This window comes from Cavenderia fasciculata, assembly GCF_000203815.1.
Source record: "Cavenderia fasciculata unplaced genomic scaffold Scf_EU5ZYIE01EUG8B-5, whole genome shotgun sequence".
NCBI classification, from domain to species: domain Eukaryota; phylum Evosea; class Eumycetozoa; order Acytosteliales; family Cavenderiaceae; genus Cavenderia; species Cavenderia fasciculata.
The window spans coordinates 347,615-363,566 of NW_004457642.1; the positions used below are offsets into that span (position 1 = coordinate 347,615).

Here is a 15,952-nt window from a genome sequence, read left to right on the forward strand (position 1 = left end):
CAATCATCATCGATCGACTTACTTTATCAACAACCAACAACAAATCTAACAATGCTTCTTGTCAATCAATCACAATCAATCAATCAACAAAGCACAATGACGGTGATACAATGAACATGGATGGTGCAGTAGGTGCACGAGGACATCAAGACAACATCCAACACATTCTATCGGCCTTGAAAAGGATTAATTCCTTTCCTGTGTCGATCAGTGAAATGTCTATCACCGCCGGGTTGACAAAACAGGGATTGATGATCAATGATCATGTCTTGTAAAGTAGGTTCGATGTAAACTCACACGAGCATAACGGTTTCGGGAGAAATTAAAGTAAAGACCAAGCCCTTTTTACTTTCTTTTTTGCCTCCCCCCCCTCTACAGGGCCAGCTAGCGTTGCATAGTCTCATCCCTCTCTTTTTGGATTGTTTGATTTTTATGGGGCTGTAGCAGTTTTTGCGTGTTTTGGAAAATGTCTCGAAAAGGAAAGATCACATGAGTGGCAGCACCCGACCAACTAGAGACACAGCAATTTCCGCCTTTAAGGGGGTGGGGGCGGTTGACTTTAAAAGCTTGTTCGATCAAATCAAATTCCAACCAATACAAAGCGGCCGTGATCCTTGAGTTTTCAGATCAAACTAGAACTAGAATGAACAGCAGTGCCAATAGCTATTGTTTTAGTTAGGTGTGAGCCCTCATAACATAACATAACGGGATATTTAGAGCTGGCGGGCTTATCGATGATGATGATTCGACCTCTGAAACCAAACCAAACCAAACAAAACAGCCAATACCCCCAACAACCAAATACAACAATTTCCTTTCTTTACTCCTCCGCCGGCGCACACCACAACCACACACGCACCTCTCTCATCTCATCAAAAGATAAATCAAAAAGACATCCCTCCTATTGTTTGTTGTTTAAATTGAAAGAGATAGATAGATAGATAGATACACTCTCACTCTAATTACAAAGAGATAGTCTCTACCAGCAGTACATCATGATACTTCTCATCTTTCTTTTTGTTCTATTATTTTTAAGCTCGTCTATCCAGGGAGCTTTCCTCCCTCTTGACCCCATTGAACGTAAGTTAAGCTAGATATTCGCCCCCCCCTCTTTTTTTTTTTTTTGATGATCTTATCTCTTTTCGACATGGTTAAATATCCTTCTTACTTACTTGTTTAATCTGATATTGTAGTCAATGCAATTCAATTTATAGCAAAGCAATATGGTATAGATGGTATTGATTTCACGGGTGCAAATATTTGTAGTTCACCATCATTTACTTGTTTGCCTGTCGGTCAAGCATCACGTATACAACATATGTATGTATTGTTATATGATTAATAGTAGGATATATTAATAATAATCAATCTCTTAGAAATTTAGATGTAACAACATTTAAACCATTGGGTCAACCCGATGTCATATCGGAATTCCCATTTGCAATGTTAAAGACCTTTAGATTGAAAGCTGCTAATCAAGTAGCCAACCCATCAATCAATATATTAAATCTAATAGTTCAATTGGATTATCTTGTTGATTTATCGTATGCATCAATCATTCGAGTAACGATAGATAGATAGATAGATAGATAGATACTAACTCTTCTTCTTCTTCTTCTTCTTTATTTTTTTTTATTTTCTATAGAATTATAAATGATCCATCAATAACTTCAATACCAATTATATTCCCAAATGAAATGTTAAGACTTGAAACAATCATTTTTGACAATTGTACAAATCTTACTCATATCGATCCATTCTTTGATAGTTTAACCGACATTTTGAGTCTATCCATCAAAAGATGTCCGATTAATCGAATTGTCATCAACGAGACCACCTCTTTACCATTTCTAACCACATTGGATTTAGATCTAGTTGATAGCACCTCTGACTCTAACCCCAGCGGTCCTACTGCGAGTGACATGTTAAAACTATCTTTTGGTTTATCTTCATTCCCCAAATTATCACTATTGGTATTATCAATGACTGGTAATGGTAATCCTCAAGTTATTCTCAAATCTGATCTATTACTTTTATCTCAAGTGTATGAATCAATTCAACATATTTTCAATCACAACTTTTGTACTTTATATTAATATCTTTCTTCTTTTCTATTTTAGTAATTTAATAACAACAGGAACTGGAACTGGTGGATTTAAACTTGTCCCACAAAACCCATCAATCATTAAAAATATGTATGTAGTTCGTTTTACTTTTAATTGATTTATTGATTTTAATTATATTTCTTTTAGAGCAATCATAGGAAATTCATATATAGAGGCGTTTACGGCAAGTTCGTATACTAGTTTGTTATCATTAAATTATTTATCAACTCAATTGATATCTTATCCATGGACTAGTGGGTCGTTTACTACCCTAAAACAACTTGGTTTCAAAGATTCACAATTCTCTACTATCCCATCAACACCAATCATTCCATCAATGCTTAATTATTTGTAAGTTTATATAAATCAAAGGATAGATATACATTTATTTATATTTATTTACTTATTTATTCTTTTAATTTTAGGAATTTTAAAAATAATGTTTTAACAACTATTGAATGGCAAGCATTCCAAGGTATATTTGGAGATTCAACGAGTTTGTTTAATTTAGGATTGGATTTATCAGATAATAGTAATCTTGTTACTACAATTCCCAATAGCATGTGTAATAATATTGGGTTGTTGGATATTCGTAATACTAGTATCACCGAGTTACCATCATGTCTAATCTGCTATTTACAAGATACTGATCATATTCAAACCGATATTATTATGCCTCCAAACTACTCTTGTGACATTACAATCGTTTCAACACTACTAGTACTTGATAATAGGGTCGGTATCATTCAAGGTAGTTTATTGGGATTTGGTATTATTAGTGAATCATATAAAACTCTCCCTATAGTTCCCCAAACTAAATTAAAGTATGTACATACACACACACACACACATACACATAATATAATATAATATATCTATGACAAGTTGTATTGATTTTCTTTTTTTTCTTATTTAGGATAATTTGGAATAATTATTTATATACTGAAAAGACCAATTATCAAATATCATTTAGTCAATATTATCCAGAGTATACTAAAACACTCGATGTGATAGAGGCTGGTATAAGTGTAAACAACTATACCATCTCCAAGACAGCTGGTGGTGTTGTGCTGTTTAACTTTTCAATCACCATCAATGACCATCTCAACCACACAGTCACACTCAACAACAACAATGGCAGCATCAACTGTATTCTCGTTAATATAGACAGAAATAATATGGTGTGTCAAACAAATGTCGCCCTACCATCATCATTGAAATTTAATATTTCAAATCAATACCTTTCTCTTGTGTATGAAATTTCATACAATTCTAGTATGTACAAATTAAAATATTAATTTAAATATAAATATACTAACTAATCTATTTTTATTTTTAGCATGTCCATATTTAACATCAGCTCAATACGATCATGATAATCATTCAATTATATCATTGTTTGGCAATTTTGGGTCATCATTATCACACGTTTCAGTACAATTAAACAATTCTATTCCATGTAAATTAGAATCTGTCACTTCGAAGCTAATTGTTTGTTTACTTTTAGAGCGACCCAATCTTGGGTTGACAGATGTAAAGATTCAGGTAAACAATATAGATTACCTCGCCGTAGCAGCCCTCTGCTTTAAAAACCATACCCATCGAACTGAACAACAATGCTTGGTCAACAATTGTTATCAAAGAGGTCACTGTGAGCCAAATGGTCGTTGTATTTGTGATGATCTATCTTATAATCCTGATGATGATTGTTTAACTAAATGTATGTAAATCAAAATTAATATTAAATATTATTATTTTTTTATTAACTTTAATTTATTTAGATGCAAATATAACATTTAATCCAAATACAACAGCACCAACAACATCATTTGATATTGATGGAGTTGGATTTCAATTTGAAATGGTTGCCATTCAAGAATTGGATATTGACGAGTCGGTCATCAACGAATTATTTACAAACAGTGGTGATTGGGAATCAACTATTACAACCAATACTATTAATAATGATACTGATACATTGGTAGTATATAAACATAATGCTTCTTCTTCTTCTTCATCATCTTTAACATCTCATAGACGAGGTCATCGTCAAATACATAATAATAATAATATTAACATTACAGCAACACTTTCATATTCGACAAGAGAACGTCAAGTTGAATTTGCATCACATACACTTCACCTTCACCCCAACACTGTCAAGATGACGGTCTATATTGAAAATTGGACCTACGTTTCATCAGTCAGTACACTGAGGGCTGTTTTTAGAACAAGATTAAATAGTCAGAGTCAATTGATTGACATTGGATGTGACCAACCAATGGAAATCACACCACTCCAATTTGGAAGTCTATCGTCATCACTGCAATATCTTCGTGTCGTCAAAGACTCTGTACAGTTTAATAGTAGATTTGTAGACTATGTAGTATCTGATGGCAAAACAACATTCTCCAAAACAATTATCATCAATCAAACTACTGTCGAGGGTAGCCCGGACCAACTATCGACACTCATCGGTATTAATCTACCTCAATGTGCATCATGTGTGATCGATCCCGATTTCACTCCACTGACTATCGACAATCATGCCATCTCTTGTGGTCGTAATTCTCAAGTACCCGATACATGGAAGATTGTAGTAGGATGTGTAGTTGGTGGTGTAGCAGCCGTTGCTGCTGCCATTGGAGGTATCTTTTTATGGAAAACTAAAAAACAACAAAAGAATACAATTGATAGTGGAAATATGAAATTAAAAGAATTACAATATTAACATTTCAAATCAAATATCAATTTGAAAAGAATAATAAATAAATAAAATGTGTTTATACATTCATGTAACCCACCCACAAACAAACAAACACAGTTTGAATCTCTTTTTAGAGTACATGTGTAAATCGGTCATTTTCATTTTCATAATACTTCATACACATTCTGCCATTCAATCAATGACCCAACGGGTTGACCGTGCTATTCTTCATAGCGCAATGAATCGATCCTTTTTGTAATTTGGGCTCACCCTTTTTACAATATTTGATCATTTTGATTGACTTTTCATTGTCGCTTGAGCAAAGTGGTAAGTTTGCCAAGGTTAGCTTGTTGCCTGATTACAACTTGATTTGTTTTAATTAAATATATTTTAGAAAAGCAAATGAATAAAAAGGACTCATTTTGGTTCATTATTAATCATCATCAGTGTCTAAAACAAACAAAAGAACTAATATTACTTAACAATGGCCGAACCAGGAAAACATGAAATTTTTAAATGGCTCCGTATGTATACCTCAAATTTAAAGATAGATAGATAGTTGTGAAATATATATTATATAAATATTTGAGATTAATGTACTGAACTTTATATTTTCTTATTTCTTTTTTTTTTTTCTATTACTTTTTTTTTTTTGGATGATTAGAAAACAACTATCAAGGAGGATACAAATTTGATATGCGTGTACCAGGCCGTTACAACAATCAAGCAGGTATGCAAAGATCAATGAAGATCGGACCACAAACCAAGATTAGAGTATGGGAACCAGCAGGTGGCAAGATCTGGGAAAAGGGAACTGGTAGTTATCCAGAGGTTGAAATCCCAAATGGATCGATTACTCAAGCCCTTGACAATGCTTTCAAGTTCTCGATTGATATCCGTTTCAGACACACTGTTGCCGGTAAACCAGAAGACAACTTTGACTTGACCATCAAACCATTGCAGTTTGAAAACACCGTCGTTCCATCTGGTGGTGACTATGTTGGTGTCCAAATCCCACAACTCAACCCTCCTGATTCGTTGATCGTCTCTCAAATCTCGGTTCGTGAGAAGCCATGGCCACACCAAATCGTTGCCAACGGTTCCGTCTACTTTAAGTACAACCCATCCACTGAAGACATTACCTTTGAGAAAACTGAAGGATTTCCAACTAACATGGATATTGTAAAAGATGATATTTGGGGTTTCACCATTACACTCAAATCAGTTGCTTAATTGATTAATGATATCAAACCATAGAAGATCAAATCACAAATTGTTAATCCAAAAAAAAAAAAAAATTAATAATAATTACAAAATACAAAAAATAAACCAAAAATATTCTAATTGTAGTGATTGATTAATAAATCAACTTTATATGTTTTACAATATATATTATATCTATTATTTATTATTGTTGTTGGATTTATAAATAATTTGATACAGATTTTTATTTCATTCTTATTTCTTATTTTCTTCCCTCCAAACAAAATCGCTCCCCAATAATAAACATATTTCATTCACAAGCACAACCCTCCTCCAGGAGTTATTTTAATTATGTTTAGTACTATCATCGATACAGAAATTGTTGTAAATGTTATTTGATTCAAAGATAGATTTAATCAAACATGTATTGGTTGTTAATAGGTTTGTTAGTAAACTGATTTTCAATCATGTACATTGTATTCACGCACAGTTAAAGATTGCAGTTGTGAAAAGAGATCAGATGAAGACCTGTGATGAGTATACTCGATACAGACAATTTGATCTATTCTTTAAACACTTTGAATCAGAGATTAAAACATATAAAAAGGTATGATATCGTTCGAAATAATGTTTTGTTGACTTTACTTGATTATTAACATTTCTCTTTCTATTTCTTTCTAATTAATAGATAGGATTTGATCCATTTTCATATTTAAGAAATGGTTTACAATATATTGTAGAGTATAAAGGAGGTACTACTAAACAGCAACAACAACAACAAAGACCATTAGAGTTTATGATTGGTATCATTTCAAAATATTGTAAAGAACATGGTTATAGTGCGGCAGTTATTTGTGAATATTTTACAACCTCGCAATGGAGGATACCTATTCAAAATGCTAAATACATTGTATCTATACCATTGATAAGGATTAAATGTAAAATGATCATTCGGGCATTGTTTGTGACCGCAATCAAGCATTTGGATATTCCATTTATCAAACAATTGGATAGCATGTATCGTGGAAGTGAAGAACAGTTTATAGAGAGTGCTCTATCGAATGACACTGCTTTGGCAATGTCTCAATTAAACACACCACAAGCCAACCAAACCTTTATATCAATACTAGAGTTTGTGTTGAACCGTCGTCAATCAACTGATCCTAAAGATCAATGGATCTCCAAAGTGATGTTGGTCAGTATTAAACTTGGTAACCATCAAATATACGACTTTCTAAGTGGTATATTTAGGATACCACATTTATTGTCAACGTTTCAGTATCAACCAGGTTACCAAAAAATGACAAAGTCTCTTCAGAATAGAATGCAAGTCCAAGAGATTAATCGGTTTAGATACAATGGTCGTGATAATATAAACAATAACAATAATAATAATAATAATAATAATCAATCAACAACTACAATTACTCGACAACCTATTGTCATTCATAACGGCCAAAAGAAAAAAGAAGAACCAGAAGAATACAAATATGAAAAGGAAAGAATGGTTCATTATTTGACAGCCACTCCATTACTTTACCATCATCCGCTTTTAAAGGTAGATGTTGGTTTTTTAAAGTATCTAAGAAAGAATGGTTTTAGATCAGAGTTGTTTAATCAAAACAATATGGATAGTGCAATGGCTCGAGGTGACTTAGTTTGCATTAAATACCTAATAGATGCTACTAAAAGTTTTGCCTCTGAAAACAAACGGTGGGGTCTACTCAGACCCACCAAATCACATCCAACAGTCCACCAATTACATGTCATCAAATGGTTTATCAGTGACTCAGCAATGTTTTGGAATCTCGATCTAGTCATCAAGGAAACATTACAATGGGTACTTCTTTCACAACAAGGACCAAAGGATATCCAATTGATGGAACTTTTATATAAAAGTCTATCGGAATCCAACAAGGCTTTATTCGACCCAATCTATTATCAATGCAATGATTTCATAGATGTTATCATTAAAGATAAAAAGAGATTGGCAATAGCAGGTCAAAGATTTGAATTAAGGTTAGATTCAAATTGTGCTTTCTTGGATACTATAGAGTACATATTCTCACAGCTCAAACCAAACCAACTAGAAGTCAAACGACCAATAAAAGAAAAATGGAGGGAATCCAAGCAACAGATTTCAGACTTGGCATCAAAATATGGTCATCTCAAAGTAATAGAATATCTAACCTATCAATTTCCATCGTACTCTTAGGAAAATTTGTAAATTATAAATAATAAATAATAATAAATTCACTACTTGGCGTCAAAGCGTAGTACCACACATTACCAATATTAGTAGTAGTAGTATTGTTTGATAATAATTATTATAATTAATATTAATAATTGATTTTGATTGAATTTATTTACTTCCCTCCAAAAAAAAAACCATCACAATGAACACACACAACCCATATAACACATTTCATTCACAACCCTCTTAAGGCTTTTGCATTATAATTAACATTTAATTATATCGATTCAACAAATAGAAATTGTTGGCAATGTTATTTAATTCAAAGATAGATTTAATCAAACATGTATTGGTTGTTAATAGGTTTGTTAGAAAATTGATTTTCACTCATGTACGTTGTATACATGCACAATTAAAGATTTCAGTTGTGAAAAGAGACCAGATGGCAAATTGTCATCATTATACTATATATAAACAGTTTGATCTATTCTATAAACACTTTGAATCAGAGATTAAAACTTATAAAAAGGTATGTATTCAATGGAAATAATCTTTTGTAAATTTTTCCTTATTTATTAAAATTGATCCCACTTTCTCTATTTCTAGATTGGATTTGATCCATTTTCTTATTTGAAAATGAAAGGTTTACGAAATATTTTAGAGTATCAAGGAGGTTCTAAACAACAACAACAACAACAAAGACCATTAGAGTTTATGCTTGGTATCATTTCAAAATATTGTAAAGAATATGGAAATGATGTAGTAGTAATCAAAGAAAATTTTACAAATTTGGAATGGACCATACCTATTCAAAATGCTAAATGCATTGCATCCAAACCTTTTATAAGGATTAAATGTAAAATGATCATTAGGTCATTGTTTGTGGCTGCAATCAAGCATTTGGATATTGCATTTCTCAAGCAATTGGATAACAAGTATCGTGGACATGGAGATGAGTTTATAGAGGGAGATCAACTGGAATCCATTGCTTTAGAAATGTCTCAATTAAACACACCACGAAACAACCAAACCTTAATTTCAATACTAGAGTTTCTATTAAATCGTCGCCAATCAACTGATCTCCTAGGATGGATCTCCCAAGTGATACTAGACAGTATCAATATCGGTAACCATCAAGTGTACGACTATCTAAGCGGTATATTTAGGGTACCACATTTATTGTCAACGTTTCAGTATCAACCAAACTACCAAAAAACGACAAAGTCTGTTGACAGTAGAGCACAAGTCCAGGAGATTAATCGTTTTAAATATTTTGGTCGCGATTATATCAACAATAACAATAATAACAATAACAATAGCAACAACAACAACAACAATAACAATCATCAGTCAACAACTATAATTTCTCGTCAACCTATTGTCATTCATAATGGATCTTCATTTCAAAAGAAAAAAGAAGAACCAGAAGAATACAAATATGAAAAGGAAAGAATGGTTCATTACTTGACAACCGATCCATTACTTTACTATCATCCACTTTTAAAAGTTGATGTTGGATTTTTAAAGTATCTAAGAAAGAATGGTTTTAGATCAGAATTATTTAACCAAAACAATATGGATAGTGCAATGGCTCGAGGTGACCTAATTAGCATTAAATACCTAATAGATGCTACTAAAAGTTTTGCCTCTGAAAACCAAAGGTGGAGTCTACTCAGAAACACACAATCACATCCAACAGTTAACCAATTACATGTCATCAAATGGATTATCAGTGACTCGTCAATGTTTTGGAATATAGATATCTTCATCAGGGAAGCATTACAATGGGTTCTTTCACAAGAGGAACCAAAGGATCTTCAATTGATGGAATTTTTATATAATAGTCTATCGCATTCTGGCAAGATTTGTTTTGCAAGAACAGAATGTTCAAAATTTAATAAAAAATAATTTTTATTTGATTTCAACTTGTTGTAAATAAATAAATAAATACATAAATAAATGATTATAACAATTTATTGTTTGTTCATATTGGCCAATTTAGATTTCATTTTAGCATTGAATCTTCTTTCAATTCTTTTACGTCGAATTTGAAGGCCTGTTGCTGTGGCAAGAGCAATGGCGGCAGTACCTCCAACCACGACACCGACAATCAATCTCCAATTGACCTTTTTGTCACAACTTTTACTCTCGTCCTTGTTGATGAGCAATGGTGTAAAGTCTGGATCGAGTAAACACTCTTGGCATTGACTCAAGAGAACACCAATAGTTGCCACCGAGGTGTCGTCATCGTTGCTGCTCGGTGTCAATGATATGAGTTGGACTCTAGAATAGGTGGGTCGGCCATTGGCGAGTGAGTAATCAATGAATCGACCATTGAATTGGGCGTCACCCTTAATCACTCGAAGGTATTGTAATGATGTATTGAGAGAGTCAAACGATAACGAATCGACATTGTAATCTTCACAGTCATAAGCAAATGATTGGTCGTTATTTATCTCTGTTCTAAATACCACTCTGAGATAGGATAGATTCGATTCGAAATCCCAACCACTAATATTGACTGCCAATTTAATGGCATTTGGATCAATGACAATCTGTCGTAATCCAAAATCAACGGTTCTAGAAAGAGACGAGAATGATATGGTGGCAGTAACCTCAGTCTCTGGACCTACAATCGTACTATTGGTTGTATTTAGTTTGTATTGTGCTACTGTCAATTCTAAAGTCGAGTTGATAGTAGATTGCCAAATATCAGATGGTAATTCTTTAACAATTGATTCATCCAAATCTAATTCCTGTACTGAAACTATTTCAAATTTAAAATCAACTCCATCAATATCAAATGATGTTGTAGGTTTGGTTGGATCAATAATTGGGGTAGAATTTTTAACTATAAAATTAAATAACAAAGATTATTAATAAATAATTAAATATTTTTTAATGATATATATTTGATTACATACATTCAGTTAAACAATTATCTAATGGATTGAAACCAGTATCACATTGACATACTCCATTTTCATCACATTGACCATGACCAAAACAATTTGATGTATTAACGATACAGTCTTTTAATGGATTTGATTCTTCTGATCCTTGACTATCACTACTATTGATTCCGCCGCCACCACCAGAGGTAAATAGGATAGCATTCAATCGAGTAAAGTTGTAAGAGTCTATTGAAATATGAACGGATGCTAATCCTTTGGGAGGCAATACATCCAATTTGCAAATAATCGATGTTTGATTGATCGAGGTAATATTACAGTTGGTTTGGTTGAGTTGAACCGATGCATTTTGTTGTCCGTTTGCTCCAAAATCACCATAGATATAGATGGTCTGAGGATCAGATGAATCATACGAAAATGCAGTTCCAAGTGGATAGGTTTCGGTAAATGTCATCATAGTCGATTGACTATTATAAACATTTTGTACTGAAATGTTGTAAACACCCGTTTGAATAGGACGAGTAGTTTCACAATACAACCAATTGGTTGAATTTGATTTAATGGTACATGAAATATTACTGCTACTGCTTAGTTGATCTACGACTGTGACAATGTGTTGAACAAATGGATTAAACAGTGTAAATGTCACATTAAATCCAGCCTTGAACGATAGTTGGATTGGTGGTAGTGGTTGAACATTCTTGTTGATAATAATTCCAACTTCAATCACATTAAATGGATATGAATATTGTGGTGTATTACCATTCAACTGAAGGGTATATGGTTTTTTTGGACCAACCAACAAATTTTTAATGTTTACACTTAAAATTTGATTAGGGATGATAGGTGTAAGAGCGTAAGATCCGGTCAATGTATAACCCCAACCAACATTAGTGCCTAAAATATAAAATTGATTAGTAATCAATTAATGTTTCAAGTGTATAACAGAAAACTGTAACAACTTACCTTTTATAATACCAAAACCATTAATCAAAGGTAAATCCATTGATGCAAATTGAATATTACATGTAAATCCAGGTGGTACTGTTAAATTTGTTGAAATAATACTAACATCTGCATAATAACAGTAAAAACAATCTTTAAATGAAAAATAATTAATAATTATAAAATAAATAATTCATTAATAATAACATTATTATTATTATAACATACCAGGGATACTAGAAATTAAGGTGTTTCTAATCATTAATTTGCCTGTACAAAAGGAATCTGGAACCGAACCAGTCAAGGCTGTATTGTTAAAGAGTTCAATGGAAAAAGTTCGATTGGCAAATTTATCCCAATCGATAGTTGTTATTTGGTTGCTCGCTAACTGAAGACGGGACAAGGTGTTTGGAAAAGAAACAGAGGATGGAATGCTTGTTATATTGGAACCAGAGATAAAAAAGGTTGTCACATTTGGAGGGATAATCCATGGATTGGCACGATCACCATAATTAATTTTTAAAAAAAAAAAAAAAAAAAAAAAAGATTAATAAAAATTTTAATTAAAAGAGAGAGAGAGAGACATACAATGCTGTAAGGTTGGGGAAATGGCTTACATCTGGGTTATACACATTGTTTCCATAATTTGTCCTATATGAATAAATTAATACTACTAGTTAATAATTTTAAACCCCAGATATATTTTTAATATAAGATATGATATGATAACACTTACAATAATTTGCCGCTATATGGAGTTTGGAAATTAACATAAAATGAGGTACCAGTTATACGACTAGATATTGACCTGATGAAAATAACAAATTATTATTATTAGTATCTTAAAGTTTTACATTTCGCTATTAATTAATTAATTAATTGATTCATACATTTGGCCAAGAGTTGGAACATTTATATTCACATTGACGACTCCACAAGCACCAACAAATGGGCTAGTAGAGAAATCAAACAACTTTGGGAATGATTTACTTTGTAAATCCATTTTTATCAAATTGGGATTGGTACAATTGAAGGAGAGTTGCATATATAGAAGGGCTGGCATAGACCAAGTATCATCAACTACTAATTCATTGAAGCTTCCAGATAAAATAATGTGGGACAACAGAGGATGATTTCCAAACACTGGTTGTGTTATCGACTTTAGTTTGGGTAATGATAATAGTTCTAATCTTACAAGCGAAGGTCGACCACCGTTGGACATACTTTGAGGAATATTTGTAATTGATGCATCCGATGTAATTCTTTAAAAAGGAAAAAGATAAATAAAAACTATTAATAATTAATCAGATCTCTACTACTACTACTACTTACATAACAAGTCCTAGTTTAGGAAGATCAACCATCATATCAAGAACATTTTTTGAGGGATCCTTGACAAACAATGCCCCGTCAGTACTAACCAATGTTAATTGGGGGAAATAGAATTGCGTGATGCTTGGAAGAGTACCTGGTTGAGGTGATGGAGCTGTAGGTCTCCCAAGTCTGTTTAAACACAAAAGATATAAAGGTAAAAGAGAGGATGAGTGAGTGAGTTGATCCTTCGTTATAAACTACTAGTAGAGTTTTCTTTTCTTTCTTACATTTCTGATACATGAACACCATCTGAAAGGGAAACACATTTAATGTACAAAGAATTTGTTCCATATGTTGCATTATTACAGAATCCTTGTTGAGTTTGGGAGTGGCCACCCATACTGTATGATCAACCAACGAACAGACTCCACTGTATAATGTCAAACAAACTATGATTAACACCAAACTGAAGATAATTATCATTATTAAAACAAACTAACACCTACCTTCTTGAGTTGGCATCACTCCTTGTGAATAAACATTTTGATCACAATTAAATCCTAAAAAGAATACAATCAATGTTATAATTGATATTAATTTATACATCTGTCTATCTCTCTTATCTCTATAAATACATTTTAACAACGTGAGAAGGTAACCAACCTCCTTATCTTCCTTATGGGTCGGAACAACAGTAGGAGCACGAAAAAGATGATATTCTATCTAAAAATATCTTGCTTGAAACCCAATCCATAGGTCAAACCCTGACAACGAATTCGATTCATTTTAGTTTACTTTTTTTTAGAATAAAGATAGAAACAGTGTAACAAACATAATAATTAAATTCTCGTCACTATGTAGAGAGACAACATAAAACAATTTTGTTAAAAGATAATAAATAAAATCATGGAGTAAGTTAATACAATGAATGAATGAAAGAGTGGGATGATCAGAGAGCACAGTACTTACACCTTTTTTTTTTTAATTATTTTTTTAAATTTAACATTAGACAACCAATAGAAACTAAACATATAAAGATAATAACAGTTACAGATGGATGTAAAGCAGGTGCATTTTCATTATTACATAGATATGTAAACGATGATTTCGATCTAGATACTAGACCAACTAAATTAGACTTTTTAGTAAAGACTATCAATACCAACGTCAACAACATTACAGGTGACCAAGACTTTGATACACACGATCGTATTAAACTACAAATGTGGTGTGCACATTGGAGAGGAGAGATTTATAATACTCACAATCCAGTATTCTATAGACACGCATCTGCTATCCTCTTCATCTTTGATGTCACCAATCGAAAGAGCTATGAAAGATGTGCACATTGGTTAGAAGATGCTCGATTGCAATTGACATTAGATGGCTCGAACCTTACCGATCAAGGTCCTATCATGGCACTAGTCGCTACAAAGTGTGATTTGGAGGAACAGAGAGTCACATCAACACAAGAGGCACAGCAATGGGCAACTTCTGTAAACATCGACGGGTACTTTGAAACGAGTGCATTGGAGAATACCGGTATTGATGAAACATTCAATTCTGTCGTTGAATTGATACTCGAAAGGAACTATATATTTCCTTCTTGTCAACGTGTCAACACTAATCCTCCACCTCCTCCTCCTCAATCACGATCATATTGTACAATACAATAATAATAATAATTTAATTATTAATACCAACCAACTACAAAAGGAACAAACAATACACTTTCAATGTACATATAACATAATTAATAATAATAATAACAATAATAATAATAATAATAATAATAATAATAATAATAATAATAATAATAATAATAATAATAATTAAATAAATCTGTTGTAACTAATTCTTTCTTTTTTTTTATTTATTTTCAAAGTGCTTTACTTTTCTTTAGGAATAACAAGGTTGATGTTCAAATGCCACCTTTTCATATTTTTTTATAATATAGAAATAATTACAAAAATGATCTTTTGTTCCCTATTAAAAAATGAAAGCAATATTACAATCAAAAATATTTGGTGGAATGAAATCAAATTATCGTTTATTCGTCCCTCAATCCACATTCTCCTCTTCTTTATCCTCCTCCTTCTCTTTTAGATACTGTTCAACATCTGAACACAACTATAGTTCACCTCCTGTAAATCAAGATGTCATAGACCTCTTTGAAAAATCTCAATTATCAACACCTGAAATCAAGAGAATTCTAATGGATGACCATAATCTAACAATTGATGAAACAAAAAAGGTTATGAAAGGAATGGCCGAAAAAAGTATATATATTTATTTATTTATTTTATTATTTGATAAAATCTACCATTTAATATTAACCTTTTTATTCAATTTATTGCAACATTTAGAAGCAGTTTCTTTTGAAAAAAGTATAATACAATCTCAAAGGAATTCATTGAATTTATCCCATTTAAAATCTTTAGATGAATTGGAATCTATGATTGGAGAGTATATTAGATTATCAGATTTTGGATTACTCAACTCTTTTTATGGTAGAAGTACTGGACATGTTACCGAGTTTGCTATCAACCAATGACAACATGATCAATGTTTC

At 32.1% G+C, this 15,952-nt stretch overlaps 7 protein-coding genes across 7 annotated transcripts; 5 read left to right on the forward strand and 2 right to left on the reverse strand.

Annotated features, from left to right (window-relative positions):
* Window positions 1-116: 116 nt before the first annotated feature.
* Window positions 117-4,836, forward strand: DFA_09594 (uncharacterized protein; the record flags this gene model as incomplete). The annotated part of the gene is made up of 11 exons (XM_004352196.1): window positions 117-271; window positions 1,037-1,080; window positions 1,194-1,320; window positions 1,377-1,544; window positions 1,646-2,044; window positions 2,121-2,195; window positions 2,253-2,456; window positions 2,531-2,929; window positions 3,022-3,125; window positions 3,445-3,825; window positions 3,887-4,836. The coding sequence occupies 11 exons, from the start codon at window positions 117-119 to the stop codon at window positions 4,834-4,836; spliced, it is 3,006 nt and encodes a 1,001-aa protein (XP_004352248.1).
* Window positions 4,837-5,296: 460 nt separating this feature from the next.
* Window positions 5,297-6,045, forward strand: cad2 (putative adhesion molecule; the record flags this gene model as incomplete). The annotated part of the gene is made up of 2 exons (XM_004352197.1): window positions 5,297-5,336; window positions 5,477-6,045. 2 exons carry the CDS (start codon window positions 5,297-5,299, stop codon window positions 6,043-6,045), a joined length of 609 nt encoding a protein of 202 aa, XP_004352249.1.
* A 358-nt stretch (window positions 6,046-6,403) lies between these two features.
* DFA_09596 (uncharacterized protein) lies at window positions 6,404-10,117 on the forward strand (the record flags this gene model as incomplete). The annotated part of the gene is made up of 5 exons (XM_004352198.1): window positions 6,404-6,622; window positions 6,704-8,034; window positions 8,070-8,238; window positions 8,538-8,738; window positions 8,816-10,117. The coding sequence occupies 5 exons, from the start codon at window positions 6,404-6,406 to the stop codon at window positions 10,115-10,117; spliced, it is 3,222 nt and encodes a 1,073-aa protein (XP_004352250.1).
* Window positions 10,118-10,182: 65 nt separating this feature from the next.
* Window positions 10,183-13,069, reverse strand: DFA_09597 (uncharacterized protein; the record flags this gene model as incomplete). Its single annotated transcript, XM_004352199.1, has 7 exons — window positions 10,183-11,060; window positions 11,134-12,018; window positions 12,088-12,195; window positions 12,295-12,320; window positions 12,655-12,717; window positions 12,803-12,874; window positions 12,957-13,069. 7 exons carry the CDS (start codon window positions 13,067-13,069, stop codon window positions 10,183-10,185), a joined length of 2,145 nt encoding a protein of 714 aa, XP_004352251.1.
* Window positions 13,070-13,154: 85 nt separating this feature from the next.
* On the reverse strand, window positions 13,155-13,780 carry DFA_09598 (uncharacterized protein; the record flags this gene model as incomplete). Its single annotated transcript, XM_004352200.1, has 4 exons — window positions 13,155-13,225; window positions 13,291-13,328; window positions 13,399-13,569; window positions 13,668-13,780. The coding sequence occupies 4 exons, from the start codon at window positions 13,778-13,780 to the stop codon at window positions 13,155-13,157; spliced, it is 393 nt and encodes a 130-aa protein (XP_004352252.1).
* Window positions 13,781-14,286: 506 nt separating this feature from the next.
* rabN1 (Rab GTPase) lies at window positions 14,287-15,056 on the forward strand (the record flags this gene model as incomplete). Its single annotated transcript, XM_004352201.1, has 2 exons — window positions 14,287-14,291; window positions 14,390-15,056. The coding sequence occupies 2 exons, from the start codon at window positions 14,287-14,289 to the stop codon at window positions 15,054-15,056; spliced, it is 672 nt and encodes a 223-aa protein (XP_004352253.1).
* Window positions 15,057-15,376: 320 nt separating this feature from the next.
* DFA_09600 (uncharacterized protein) lies at window positions 15,377-15,934 on the forward strand (the record flags this gene model as incomplete). The annotated part of the gene is made up of 2 exons (XM_004352202.1): window positions 15,377-15,659; window positions 15,822-15,934. 2 exons carry the CDS (start codon window positions 15,377-15,379, stop codon window positions 15,932-15,934), a joined length of 396 nt encoding a protein of 131 aa, XP_004352254.1.
* Between the last annotated feature and the right edge of the window lie 18 nt (window positions 15,935-15,952).